The 13529-nt window shown below is 48.7% G+C and overlaps 1 protein-coding gene across 1 annotated transcript; it reads right to left on the bottom strand.

The window, feature by feature from the left end:
* Positions 1-7640: 7640 nt before the first annotated feature.
* Positions 7641-11370, bottom strand: LOC123626591 (cystatin-C-like). The gene is made up of 2 exons (XM_045535665.1): positions 11030-11370; positions 7641-7986 (listed from the first exon to the last, which is right to left on the bottom strand). Exons 1-2 carry the CDS (start codon positions 11262-11264, stop codon positions 7967-7969), a joined length of 255 nt encoding a protein of 84 aa, XP_045391621.1. The 5' UTR covers positions 11265-11370; the 3' UTR covers positions 7641-7966.
* Positions 11371-13529: the final 2159 nt, after the last annotated feature.

Raw genomic sequence — 13529 nt, 5'->3', positions numbered from 1 at the left:
TCTGAGTCAGCACCTTCATATATGGCCATTCCCCAGACAGTGCGCAACGCACTCATCATGTAGGCATACACCCATCCCCCCCCCCCACCTCAGTCTGATATCCAGTTGGTATCATTCCCCAATGTGCATTTAGGCGATGATCAGGGAAACCAATTTTCTGGTGAGTACATGTGATGCTTGTTTTTCCATTCTTGGGATACTTCACTTAATGGGTTCCGACTCTCTCCAGGAGAACCAAAGAGATGTCGTATCGCCGTTATTTCTTATAGTTGAGTAATACTCCATGGTATACATATACCACAATTTACTAATCCATTCGTGAATTGATGCCATTTGATCCAGCAATCCCATTATTGGGCATCTACCCAGAAGAACAAAAGTCATTCTATAGAAAAGATACCTGCACCCAAATGTTTATAGCAGCACAATTCACAATTGCAAAGATGTGGAAACAACCCATTTGTTATACCTAGTTGAGTTGATGAGCATCTCATTTTTCAGTAGTATTCACAAATTATTAAAAGGGTCTGCTGTGATATTTAGTGTTTATCTCTGATATTAGTGATCCCTCTTTTTTCTCTTTTAATCTTTCTCATTCTTGCTAAAAGTTTGTTGATTTGATTTGTTTATAATTTTTGAAGAACTAACTTCCAGTTTTACTAATTTTCCTTATTCCTTTCCTGTTTCCTTACTCCTTTCCATAAAGCTTTTCCTTTTTTTATAATGTAAAGTACTTAGTGCTACAGATATCCTACTGAGCACTAGTTAAGTGACATTCACATAATTTCATATGTTATATTTTCATTTGCATTGAGTTTTACGTATTCTGTTTCCCTTTGAGCCTTCCTCTTCAGCCCATGGCTTGCTTGGATGAGGATTGCTTAATTCTTAAGTGCTCAGAGAGTTCCCCTTGTCTTTCTCGTTAATTGCTGTGTGCATTCCATTATTTTTAGTGACTGTACTTGTATGCTTTCCATTATTTCAAATATATTAGTGTGTATTTTATGACTATGGTCTATTTTGGTAAATTCATCATCAATTATTGAAAAAAAGTTTATTCTGCTGGTATTGAGTGGACTGTTCTATAACTATCAAGTAGTGTGGGTTGATTGCATTATTCACTTCTACTACTGTGTTGATCTGCTGTCTAGGAGATTACTAGAGTGGGGTGGTGAAGTCCTCAGCTAAAATTGTGTTTTTATCTATTTCTCTTTTCAGTTCTATCAGTTTCTGCTTCTTGTATTTAAAGTCCATGTTTGGTGTATCCATTTAAAAACATAATGTTATGTTTTCCTTATTTGTGGTCCTTTTCATTTTTATGTAATGTCCCTGTTTATCTCTAGTAATTGTGTCTTGCTCTGAAGTCTACTTGATCTAATATTAACATACAGTTTGTTCCTTTTTATTGCGGGTAGTATTCCATGTTATCGATAGAACTGTTTGTTTATCCATCCCCGTGTTGAATGAAATCTTTATTGGTTGATTTCAGGTATTAGTAATTATGGGTAAATCTGCTGAAATGGTTGCCTATGGCATTTTAGGTGAACTTTTTTCTTTATGTTTTGGTAAATACGTAGGAGTGTAATGCTTGAACCTTAAGATAGAAATATGTTTTACTTGGTAAAATGCTGCCAAATTGCCTTGTAACTGGCCATATCACTTTGCATTCCCACCAGCAATGAATGAGAATCTTTGTTGCTCTACATCCTCCAAGCATTCAATATTTACAGGGTTTTTACTGTAATATAGGGTATAATGGTATCCCACTGTGGCTATAATTTGCATTTCCTCATTAATAAATAATACTGAAAGTGTTTTCATGTGTTTTTTCCCATTTATCTATTTTATTTTGAGGTATATATGCTTGCCAATTTGCTGATTTTAAGGTGGATTGCTTGTTATATATTGTTGAGTTTTAAGGACTTTTAAAAATATATTTTGGACAAAAACCTTTATAACACATGTGACTTTCTCATATTTTCCCAGTTTGTCTTAGCTTTTTGTTTTCGTAACTGTATCTATTCTAGTGTGAACATTTTAAAATTTGATAACATCTGCTTTTTCAATGTATTTTTTATGGTTCATGCTTTTGGTGTTTTAGCTAAAAAAAGTCACCAACAAACTTAAAGTCATGTCTATTTTCCCCTATAATATATTACATGATTTTATAATTTTATATTGTACACTTAGGTCTGTGGTCTGAGTCCATTTTTGTAAAAGGTGTGAAATGTGTATCAAGGTTCACTTTCCTGTATAGGGAGATCAGATTAATGTAGTGCCACTTGTTGAAGACTTTGTTGTTCTTTCTCCTTGAATTGTCTTTTCACCTTTATCAAGTCAGTTGAATGTATTTCTTTGAGTTTGTTTAGGGAATCTCTATTAATTCTGTTGGTCTGTGTGTCCAGACTTTTCCCAAAACCACACTATGTTGAATACTGTAGCTTAATAGCAAGCCTTGTAATCAGGTAGTTTGTGTCTTCTAACTTTGTTCTATTTCAGAAGTGTCTTGGCTCTTGTAGTTCTTTTGCCTTTATATAGTTTAGAGTTAGCTTGATGATAAAAATCTGCTAGGATTTTCATCTGTGGTGCAGTGAATCTGCAAATAGAAATGGGAGTGCTGGCTTCCTAGCAATTTTGAGACTCTGAATCCATGGGTATTTTATGCCCCTCTTTTTACTTAACTCTTCGCTTATTTCTTTCCTCCACATTTTGCAGTTTATAGCATACAGATTGTGCACTTCTTTTGTTAGAGTTATTCCTAACTACTGAACTCTTCTCTTATTTCTTTCCTCCACATTTTGCAGTTTATAGCATACAGATCCTGTACTTCTTTTGTTAGAGTTATTCCTAAGTACTTCATTTTTTGATTTAATTTCAAATAGTAATTTAAACATTTTTAACTGTTCATTTATGATACATTATTTTATAATTGCATATTGCATATGTTGTAATTGTATATTGGCCTTTGATACTAAAACATTGTTAATTTTAATCATTAGTTATAGAGGCTTTTTGAAATACGGCAGGTTTTTGATAAAACCTTTATGCTAATCACAAATAGAGTTAGTTGCATTTCTTCCTTTCTAATATGTATGCCTTTATTTCTTATTCCTATCTTATTGCACTGTGCATGTCTTCTAATACAATACTGAATAGGAGTGACTTGATTCTAGTCTTAGGAAAAAAATGCTCAATCCTTGCTATTAAGGATGTAGATTGTAAAATGTCCTTTATCGGGTTAAGAAAATTCTCTTTTATTCCTAATTTGCTGACAGTTTTTAGCAGAACTGGATGTTGAATTTTATTGAATTCTCTTTCTGCATCTACTGAGATTTGTGAAACAGAGTAGATTACTTTGAATTTTGAATAGTGAATGAGCCTTGTTTTTCTTGTTCATAATGTGTCATCCCAGATAGAGAGATGTACAGGTAGCTCAATTCCATGTGGTAATTTTTAAAAATGTTTTCTCATCTTTGTACATAACTGATATTAATCTATAGTTTTCTTATAATACCATTTTTTAGTTTTCATATTAGTATAATTCTGGCCTCATAAAATGAGTTGGGAAGTGTTTCCTTTTATTTTTCTAAAAAATATTGTATACTACTGGAATTATCTTCAAATACTGTAGAAGTCAGCAAAACTTTTGCTGACTAGATTTTTTTTGGAAGATTTTGTTTGCAAATTCAGTTTCTTAATTGATATAGATCTATTCAAATTATCTATCTCTTCTTCAGTGAGGTTTGGTAGTATGTCTTGAGTCTCTCAAGGAATTTATTTTTTTATCTCCGCTATCAATTTTTTGTGTGTAGAATTGTTTATAGTATTAAATTATTATCCTTGTGATAATGGTAGAGTGTGTATGAATAACTTCCTTTTTACTTCTGCTATTGGTAATCTACACCCTCTTTCTTTGTTATTATTCATTCTCATCTGATCTTTTCATAAAATAGGTTTTTGATTTCATTGATTTTCTCTCTTTCTCTCATTTTTAATTTTGCTACTTTCTGCCCTAATTGTTTTTAGCTCTTTTCATCAGTTTCCTTTGGATTCAAATTGTTCTTCTGCCTCCAGATTCTGTAGGAAATATTTGAGGCCACTGCTGTGAGATCATTATTCTTTTCTAATATCTACATGCAATGCTATGAATTTCCCTCTAGGCAGATTTTTTGGTGCATCCCACAAATTTTGATATGTATTATTTTAACATTCATTATGTTTAAAATAATTTTTAATTTAACTTGAGACTTTCTCTCTGACCCATTGGTTATTTACAAGTGTGTCAGTGCCTTTCCACAATTTGAGAATTTTCCAGATATGTTGGTTATGATTAATAGTTTAATTCCATCAGGCTCCATGAATGCACTTTGCATTGGCTTTTATTCCTTTCAATTAGTTACTGTTTGTTTCATGCCTCAAAATACCATCTACCTGAATGATAATTACTCTATGTTAACTTGACTATAATGTGTTCTGCTTGTTGTGTAGAGTGTACTAGACATGTTATTTAGGTCAAAATTTTTGACCTTGTTATTCAAATAAACTGTTTCTTTACTGATCTTCTGCCCACTTGCTCTGTAATGTATTAAATGAGGAGTATTTAAGTCTCTTAGAACTATGAATGCATTGATCATCTTTTACGGCATGCATTTTAAAGTTCATCTGTTAGGTGCAGAAAAATAACATTTGTTCCAGCACAACTAGGCTACCTCAACTCTGGATAAAAACTGGCACAGTATTACAAAAACAAATCTAAGCACAATTGTGTGTCCAGACCTGACACTGGCTCATTTACACACAGCCCTTGGGTGCTCTCAGTCCAGCAAAATACTGCTTCAGAGTCTCTTCCCCAGTCCTATGATGACCCTCTTTCCCTCTGTGAATTGCTCCCGGTCCCATGGTGTGAGCATTCCCTTACTGCAACAAGCCAGTGAACCGGAGTCTGTTGACAACAGATTTCGTTGAGGTAGCCTGATTGTGCTGGAACAAATGTTATTTTTCTGGATTTTGTGATGCTTGTAGTATTTATCAGCATTTTAAAATGTGTAACGGGCTGTGATTTATTTACTCTTCCTAAATAAACATTAACTTACGTGCCTAGTTTTGTGTTGGTAATACTGTGCTAGTTTTCATCCAGAGAGTCCCCTAAATCATGTAAGCCTCAGGCCCCACAGCACCTGGGTCCCCCTTGGGTCATTGTGTGAGTGTCACCCGCCCTGGAAAGACCACGCTGGCTGACTTCTCAGTCCTGCCATGGACTCATCCCTCCTCTGCCAGTGATTCGTCTGTGTTGCAGTGAGGGGGTTTCTAACCTCTGCACGTTCAATCTTTTGCCACTGACTTGTGACATTATTTTTGCTAAAGGAACTCTTAAAGGGGTATAATATTTCCCAAACTTGACCTGCTCAGGATCCTCTTTTACATGACACGACAGACCCCATAGCTTCAGGACACAGTCAGTGCCCTTGGCTTAGTCCCAGAGTTGAACCTGCTCACCCTCGGCCTCTTCCCCCCGTTACCCACCTAGGGAGCAGACACCCAGGGAGAAGATGGGGGGAGCCATGTGCACAGCCCCTGCTTCCCGAAGGAAGGGAGAATTGTATCAGAAAAAGGCCAGGTTTAGAGGAAACCACTGTGTCTGCACGGTAGTTGCCTGTGTCAAACTGAGGCAAAGCTTGAGCAGCTCCCTGACCCCCTGCCCTGGGCTTCTGAACACCTGCTGCTCTGGCTGGGGCCCCTGGTCCCCACTAAGTCCATGAGGCCCCGTCCACCCCGACACCCACCCAGGGTCACGCCCAGACTCAGACCTCCCCTGCTCAGGCCTCTGGGCGGTGCTTCTCTTCCCTCACCCCACAGACTTTTGTTAATAAAGGCAGGGCTGAGAGCCTTTGCCTGCAAGGTGGACATGGAGGGGAAGCGCATGTTACCCCCCTTCCTGCCCAGCCTTCCCGGCGCTGCCTTTGCTGATGCAGCACGTGAGGGGCCAGGCTGGGGGCTGTTTGCTGGACTCCCCTTTCTCATTTCACCTTCAGTGTTCACAGCAGTGGCCACAAGAGACCTTGGTCCCTGCAGCTGTGAGCGTGCAAGGTATTTGTGAACCTGCCCCAGTGGGACCAGCCCTGAGGGCTGCACCCCTCTGCCCTGAAAGAGCCAATGGATGGACACTGTGGGGTGAGCCCTGTGTGCATCGTAGGACTGTCACCTCCTGTTCAGGGCTGGGAAACAGCCACTGTTCCAGGGAATTATGCTGACTCCCAGGTGGTGGTCTTTGTGAGCTGAAATGTACTTCTTGGAAAAAGAACCTACAGCATGTCAGTCCCATTTGTGTCTTAACTTCTCCATCCCTAATGTGAAGCTTGATGTAAGGACTTGCTTTAAATCCAAGTCCAGAGAAAGAGCTGGTGGGTGTAACTGTAAAACTTCCTAGGGCACGACCTCCCCGTGTAGGGCATGACCTCCCCGTGCAGGGCACGACCTCCCCGTGCAGGGCACAATCTCCCCATGTAGGGCACGACCTCCCAGTGCAGGACACGACCTCCCCATGTAGGGCACGACCTCCCAGTGCAGGACACGACCTCCCCGTGTAGGGCACGACCTCCCCGTGTAGGGCACGACCTCCCCGTGCAGGGCACGACCTCCCCGTGTAGGGCACGACCTCCCCGTGTGGGGCACGACCTCCCCGTGTAGGGCACGTCCTCCCCGTGTAGGGCACGACCTCCCAGTGCAGGGCATGACCTCCCAGTGCAGGGCGTGACCTCCCCGTGTAGGGCACGACCTCCCCCTGTAGGGCACGACCTCCCCGTGTAGGGCATGGCGTCCCCGTGTAGGGCATGGCGTCCCCGTGTAGGGCACGACTCCCGCATTGGACCAGAGCAGGCACTGCCTTCATTCTAGGATTTTCTCCACCTTTTATTCTGGCTGGTGTTTCCCACAACCAGTTACACACACACAGAACTTTTTAGCCTTTCTTCTTATGTAGGGACCTAAATATTTCTGGGCAAAGAAGTGGACATAAATCACTATTTATTGGTCTCTAGGGAATTTGATGGGAGAAAGTCAGTCCCTGGAGTCTGAGCAACTCTGCAGACATGGCTGGGATCTACTGCCTGGCCGGCTCCGCTGAGGGCCTCCTCCCCGTCTGACGTCCTTTAACGGAGCACCGCAGGAACAGGGCCAGCAGCCTGGGCACCCTGCTCCACGGACCCTTTCACCGGGGGCCATGGTAACCGAGCACCTGGGCTGTAGCCCTCGCTGCTCTTGTCCCTGCTCTGAGACTCAGATACCCCTGAAGTGGCTGCTCAGTCACCTGATGGGCTTATCAGCTCCCAGGTGCTGATTATCTGTCTAGAACCAGCAGGACAAGGAGTCTTTCCAAAAGGGACTGCTGAAACCCTCCTTCTCTTGTTTTTTCTTCCTTTTCTTTTGAAGGATCTTGCTGTGTCACCCTGGCTGGATGGCGAGCAGTGACAGGATCACAGCTCACTGTAGCCTCAATCTCTTGGGCTCAAGCGATCCTCCCACCTCAGCCTCCCAAAGCACTGAGGTTACAGCGTGAGCCACCACATGGCCCAAAACCCTCCTCATGTGCAAACTCCCAAGATAGGAAACAACTCAAGAAGGAGCCAATGCTATTTTTTTTTTTTTAATTTCAGGATTGTTAGGAGCAGAGCGTGTGCACCACGACCAGCAAATTTGAGAAGCGGTAGGGAGAGAGGAACAGGTAGAGCCACGTGGCTGTTCAACAAAGGCCTCCGAAGCCTTCTCCATTTGCCTCCCTCCCGGCGCTGGTGCACAGGGGAGACCTGCGCCCGGGCAGGGCCTCCATCCCGGGCTAGGGAGCACTACAGGGAGCTGTGAGTGTGGGGAAGAGGGGCTGGGTGCAGCCCAGCCTGGCACAGACCCCTAGACCTTCTCACAGCTGGACCTCGCCAAGGTCACTGAATCCTCCCAGCGAACACTGTAGATCTCAAAAGAGCAGAGCTTTTCCTATGAAAGAGAAGAGAGACGGGTAATCCGTGCAGGTTACAGTTAAAAGGGAAGATGCCCAGCCATGGGATGTCAGGGTGGCGGTGGGCAAGCTTGGGGGTGAGACACTCGGTCCCCACCCACCCCCGCCGAGTCCCAAGACATGCAGCCTGACTGTGCAGTGACTGCTCTTTGGTCCTCCAGGGCTCCAAGAGCACCAGCTGGCGTCGTGTCCCCCACCTGGTGCACAGGACCCCCCAGTGTCCTGTCCAGCACAGCCCTGGAAGGAGCAGCCTGTGCAAGGCCACAGGAGCCCAGAGGGTGGGGGGGAGGAAGCTTGCTGCCCCCAGGCTCCCTCCACCTCCAGCCTCTGGGCCAGCACTGAGAGGGCCAAGGGGGAAGACCCCAGAAGAAGGGAACTTCCCTGAAAGAGCTGGGGCATGGGAAGTGGGTGACAAGGGAGTGTGGCTCTCCCCACGGCAGAGACCTCACAAGAACCAGCCAGGTCCTCGCATCCGCTAATGTTGGGTGAGTGGGGTCAGCCTCGGAGGGCTTGGGCCACTTACAGGCCTCTGATTCCCTCTACTCTGCTCAGGGTGGCTGTGGCTGAGGGCAGGTGGCCATGGCTGTGGGCAGGTGGCCATGGCTGTGGGCAGGTGGCCATGGCTGTTGGCACTGAACAAAGCCCTTCTCCCTCCCCGGCACCCACCCCGGAGGTTGGTTCCTCCTCCAGCACAGCAGGGAGCACCCCAGAACAGGCAGGGCTGTGCTCCCAGTACCCCTATTCCCAAGCTAAAGCCCTCTTAGCAGTTCAAACTAGCCATGTGCACACACCCCTCCCACTCCTCCCCATCCGCACACAGGTGTGCATCTATGTAAACTCACACGCACCCCTCACCCACAGGCATCTGTGCCTGAACCCCCACACTCCCCCCACACACTCCCCCCCACACTCCCATGCACCTCGTCCCAAACACCCCAACATGTGTACGCATGCATTTCCCCACACTCCCTGTGCTGGCAAACACTCATGCACACACGCACCTCCGCGTGTACACACACACCCTCCTGAACAGGTGCGGGATCACAGGAACACACACGTGCCCATCTGCAGGGCACTACTGGCCCCTGACCCGCATCAGGCACATACCCTCTTCACCTGCTGCTGCTCATGGAAGGGACAGTTGTCCAAGTTGGGCTGGGACTTGGCACACGTGGTCCAGCCGATCTCCATGTAGAAGGAGTAGAGCGACCCAGCCACGAGCTACACGTGTGCAAGAGCAGGATTCCCCTGCAGCACTGCCGTCAGTTTCACACACACGCTGGTAGTTCGCTGTTGCTGGGTTACTGCGTGTGCCCAGGGGCTTCATGCCTGCACTCCTGAGCTGCCACACTGTCACCTGCAGGCCGTACAAGCCACCTGCTCCTCCCAGCTGGCGGGGGTGCTGTACCCCAGGTGTTCCCTTCTAACTTATCTCCTCTGAGCAACTCCACCGAGGTGTCACATGCAGCAGGAGAGTGGACGGTGGAAGCCAGGCCTAACGCCCTCACTGCATTCAGGAATGGCAGGCGCGGCTCTGGGCAGCCAGCCCGGGTGGGGCCAGTAATCAGTGCGTGGTCTAAGCACTAGTGAGGCCTCTGTGCCCGAGCAAGGATTCATCACACCCTGCTCACTGCGGCCCAGAGGCGGGGAGCGCTGATCCATGCTAGGAGGGCTGTCATCCGACGATGCAGTCTCAGCTGCCTTCCAGCCACCGGCGCACAGCCCGACAGAATCCCACCGTCTCTGTTTTCCCCAGATCTGTGTATTCCCTCGCTTGTCAGTCGGAAATGAGATGCTTCACACACACGGAGGTTTTAGGCCAATAAGAGCCTGCTCTCGAATGCCCCTGTCTTAAGTGTGATTTGCTGGCAATATTTCTCAAGTGCATCAAACACCTGCGTGTCTTACATTTTAGTTACAGAATGGAACTGACCCCTGTCCCTGCGCAGGGCCTCCCCCAGACACGCCTTGTCAGAACTGTGGAGCAGCACGGCATGAGGGGCTCGGGATCAGGGCTCTAGACCTTGCCCTGTGGATCCGTGACTCCTCCGGTATCGGTCTGCCCATCTGTCAAATGGGCTCCCAGGACCAATGAGCTACAGGGTCTTGTGCTTCACTCCAAGTTAGAGCCACCCTGGAGAGGCGCGGGCCAGTAGAGACCGCAGCCCCGGGGGTCCACCTCATGTTCAAGGGAGAGGACAGCAGCTGAGGGTGCAGGAGGAGAAGCGGGGCTGTCTGGACTCACTGAATTTTTGAGAGTAGGTGGGAGGATGTCTACACGCTGGCGTGCCATGCCACCCTGTGCTGCTCTGTCCCTCTGGGCAGCTGTGCAATGGGTGCAGGGCAAGCTCGGGCCCAGCAGCCCTCCCTGACGCCCCCTGCTGACCCCTTCTCCACGCTGACTGCCCTCCTCCCTGCCACCGTCTAGCTGTGCCCAGGCTGTGGCTGGCAGAGGCAGGGTTCAGGCATGGTGCTCTGCACCCCAGCAGGGACTCAGCTGCCTGTGGCTGTGGGTGGTGGTCTGCCGGGCTCAGGGCGAAGGACGCTCACCCTAGGGGCTGCTCCCAAGGCCATGACTTTTGGAGGGAGCATGTACCTTCAGGACCAGGAGGCCAGGCTCCCCGAGTGGCACCTGCTGCAGGCACTCAGGGAGGAGGACATGCCTCCTGTGTGTGCACAGTATGACCTGAATCTAACCTTGAGGCGGCAGCAGGTTCAGCTACTGGTTCTAGACCACAAGTGGCCGGACGCCAGGAAAATGCCAAGGACAGGAAACAGACTGGCTGCTGAAACGTCAGGGCGGCTGCAGGTTAGAGGAGGCTGAGGAGACAGGGCAGGGGCTGTGATGGGAGCCTGGGTGTGTCCCCGGGTATAAAGGCCATCAGTGGGACAGTCAGGGAAGTCTGAATAAGTCTGAGCATGAGATAGTTGAATGTGCCCGTGCTGACTTGCTGGTAATGCTCTCTGTGGGGGCAAAGCCAGCCGGGACTCAGGACCCCGTGGGGAGGGGGCAGCACACACCTGCTGGCGGGCACGCACACCTGCCGCACTCGGCTGTAGTACACGTCATTGCTCTCCTCGTTGTCTTTGCTGATGGCAAGTCCAGCGCCTGCTGCACTTCCTCATCACTGACATCTGCTTCCTCGATGCCGCCCGAACGTTTGGAGCTCTTGGCCACGGTCTTGGCCAGGGTCACGGCCAGGGTCACGGCCAGGATGGCCAGCAGGAGCAGTGGGGCACACAGAGGGCTGGCCATGGTCTGCTCAGATGCACAGCGAGGAGCCGGGGCTGCAGAGGAGCTGCCGGTGTGATCCTGAGGCCTCAGCGCCTTCCTGCAGGCTGCAGTGCTTCTACCCTGCCGGGGCCTCCCCACCCACCTGCCCCCTGGCCCGCTCCTCCTCTTCCTCCTCCATCTCCCCTCCTTCCTGCTCCTGCCCCCACTCCTGCCACTCCCCCAGTCCGCCCCTCCTCCCCAGTGCTCCCAAGCTAGTGGCACCCTGGTCTGCAGAGAGGTGACAGTGAAAGCAACATGACCTTCTCACTGTTTCCCCAGAAAAGGGTAAAAGAGAAGTCTTGTCCTCCCGGAGTTCTCCAAGGTCAGGGTTATCTCTGAGCACTTGGTCAAGGTGTGGGAGTCCTAAGGGCAACGTGTGATTTCAGAGGCTCCCGGGACACCCAGTCCACACCCTGCTCTGAACTTGTTTGCCAAACTTAAGGAAAGTAACCTTTGGGAAAAGGTCTCTGGGTTCATCTTTCAAGCCCGTTATTATTCAATAAACACACCTTTTACCAGCTTCTTGTCGGTCCAGACGGTCCAGGATCTGGAGACTGAGCCTGGCTTACTGAGCCACGGACTTGACACTGCAGAGCTGCTGCCCAGTAGAGAGGTGACATGCAACCAGGAACAGTTTTCAATTCTCTAGTAGACAGAGTCAGAAAGTGAAAAGAACAGGCGAAAGTAATTTGCTAATATTTTTATTTAACCTAAGATATCCAAAATATTATTTCCAATTACAGGAACAAATGCTACTAAGATAATTAACATTTTTCTGGGTGTCTGCACTATGTCTTTGGAATTTCGCATATATTTTTTACACTTAGAGCATGTGTCAGTTTGGACTGGCCCCGTTTCAAGCACCCCACGGTGACATGTTTCCAGTGGCTGTGGTATTGCTCAGCCCAATCTTAGGGTGGGGGTGGGAGGATGGGGACAATGAGTAATTCTTAAGATCAGAGAGTTATAGATGCTCTGTTGGAAGTGAAATACAAGAGGCAGAGAGACATGGTGCCACTGGACACTGGCCAGGGAGGGAAGACCTGGAAGGACAAGAGTCCTGCCTGGACCAGGGAAACAGAGCTCCAGGCAGAGGGAACAGCCAGTGCAAAGGCCTCTTCTGGAAGGCGGGCATGTCCTGGAAGCTCACAGAACACTGTGGGTGGGGGCTGGGCTGGAAGGGTGCAGGGAGACCTCCCCCAGCAGGCAGTGGGGGACAGTGAAGGGAGCCCGCAGCCCAGGGATGAGCACACGGGCCGCTCTCGCTTCTCCCCTCTGGGTGCCAGGCTGCCAGCCCTCGTCCTCTGTGCACTGCTTGGGAAACTCACCTGTATTTAAAAAATCACCTTGTATTAGGTATGATTTATGTACAATAAAAGGCTTCATGTTGTGTGTCCAGACTGGGGAATTTTAGTAAATGCGTACACCAGTGTTACCACTCTGCCAAGATCTAGAACCTGTGTGTTGCCCCATACAGTGTTCGCCTGCCCCTGCAGTCGAGCCTCATGCCCACCCAGGCCCTGGCAACCCACCCTTGCCGCCCTGTAGACCTGTTTCCTTGCCTGTCCCTGGACTTCCATGAGTGGAATCCTACAGTGTGAGCGCGGGTGGGTCTGGCTTCTGCTGCTCAGTGTGGCTTTTGAGCTTCTCCCGGTGGTTCCATGAACATGTTCGCTGGTTCTCTCTCCCCAGACTGAGAGGACCTGCTCAGCTGGGCACCCTGTGGGCTAACAAAGCCCCCAGCTCAGGATGGTGCCGTTGGGTTTGAATATGGCCCCAGGAGTGGAGAGGGTGGAAGGGTGTTCTGAGCAGAGAGCTGGCTCCTTTGGTCCCTCAACCTTGCATTGAGGTGACCCTGTGGCAGCGACTACCTGGTGGAGGCAGCAGACGTTGCCGGAAACACTGGGCCCATGGACAACAGCCAGAAGGACTCCCCTGGGGGTGGAGGGAGCGATGGCCGGGCAGTGTGTGCCCAGCCCTGCTGTGATCGTGGGGTCAGGGGACGAATGGGGCTGGAACAGCGGGAATCCGGCAGGTGGGAGCCAAAATTACTGATGACTGTTCACGTTCAGCATTAGGAGAGGGGACCCTGTGGTCCAAGGCCTGGGGACCATCTAACTCACTGTGAGTCGGGAGCCCCACTGGATACACCAGGAGTCCAGGGATGGTGTTTGCTGCTCCCTGAGGGAGAGGAGGCCTTCACACAGGCTGCACCCGGTGCCTTCCTAGTTAGCAGACAGATCGAGA

This window comes from Lemur catta, chromosome 22 (assembly GCF_020740605.2).
Source record: "Lemur catta isolate mLemCat1 chromosome 22, mLemCat1.pri, whole genome shotgun sequence".
NCBI lineage: Eukaryota > Metazoa > Chordata > Mammalia > Primates > Lemuridae > Lemur > Lemur catta.
This window is presented reverse-complemented; position numbering and strand designations above follow the sequence as displayed.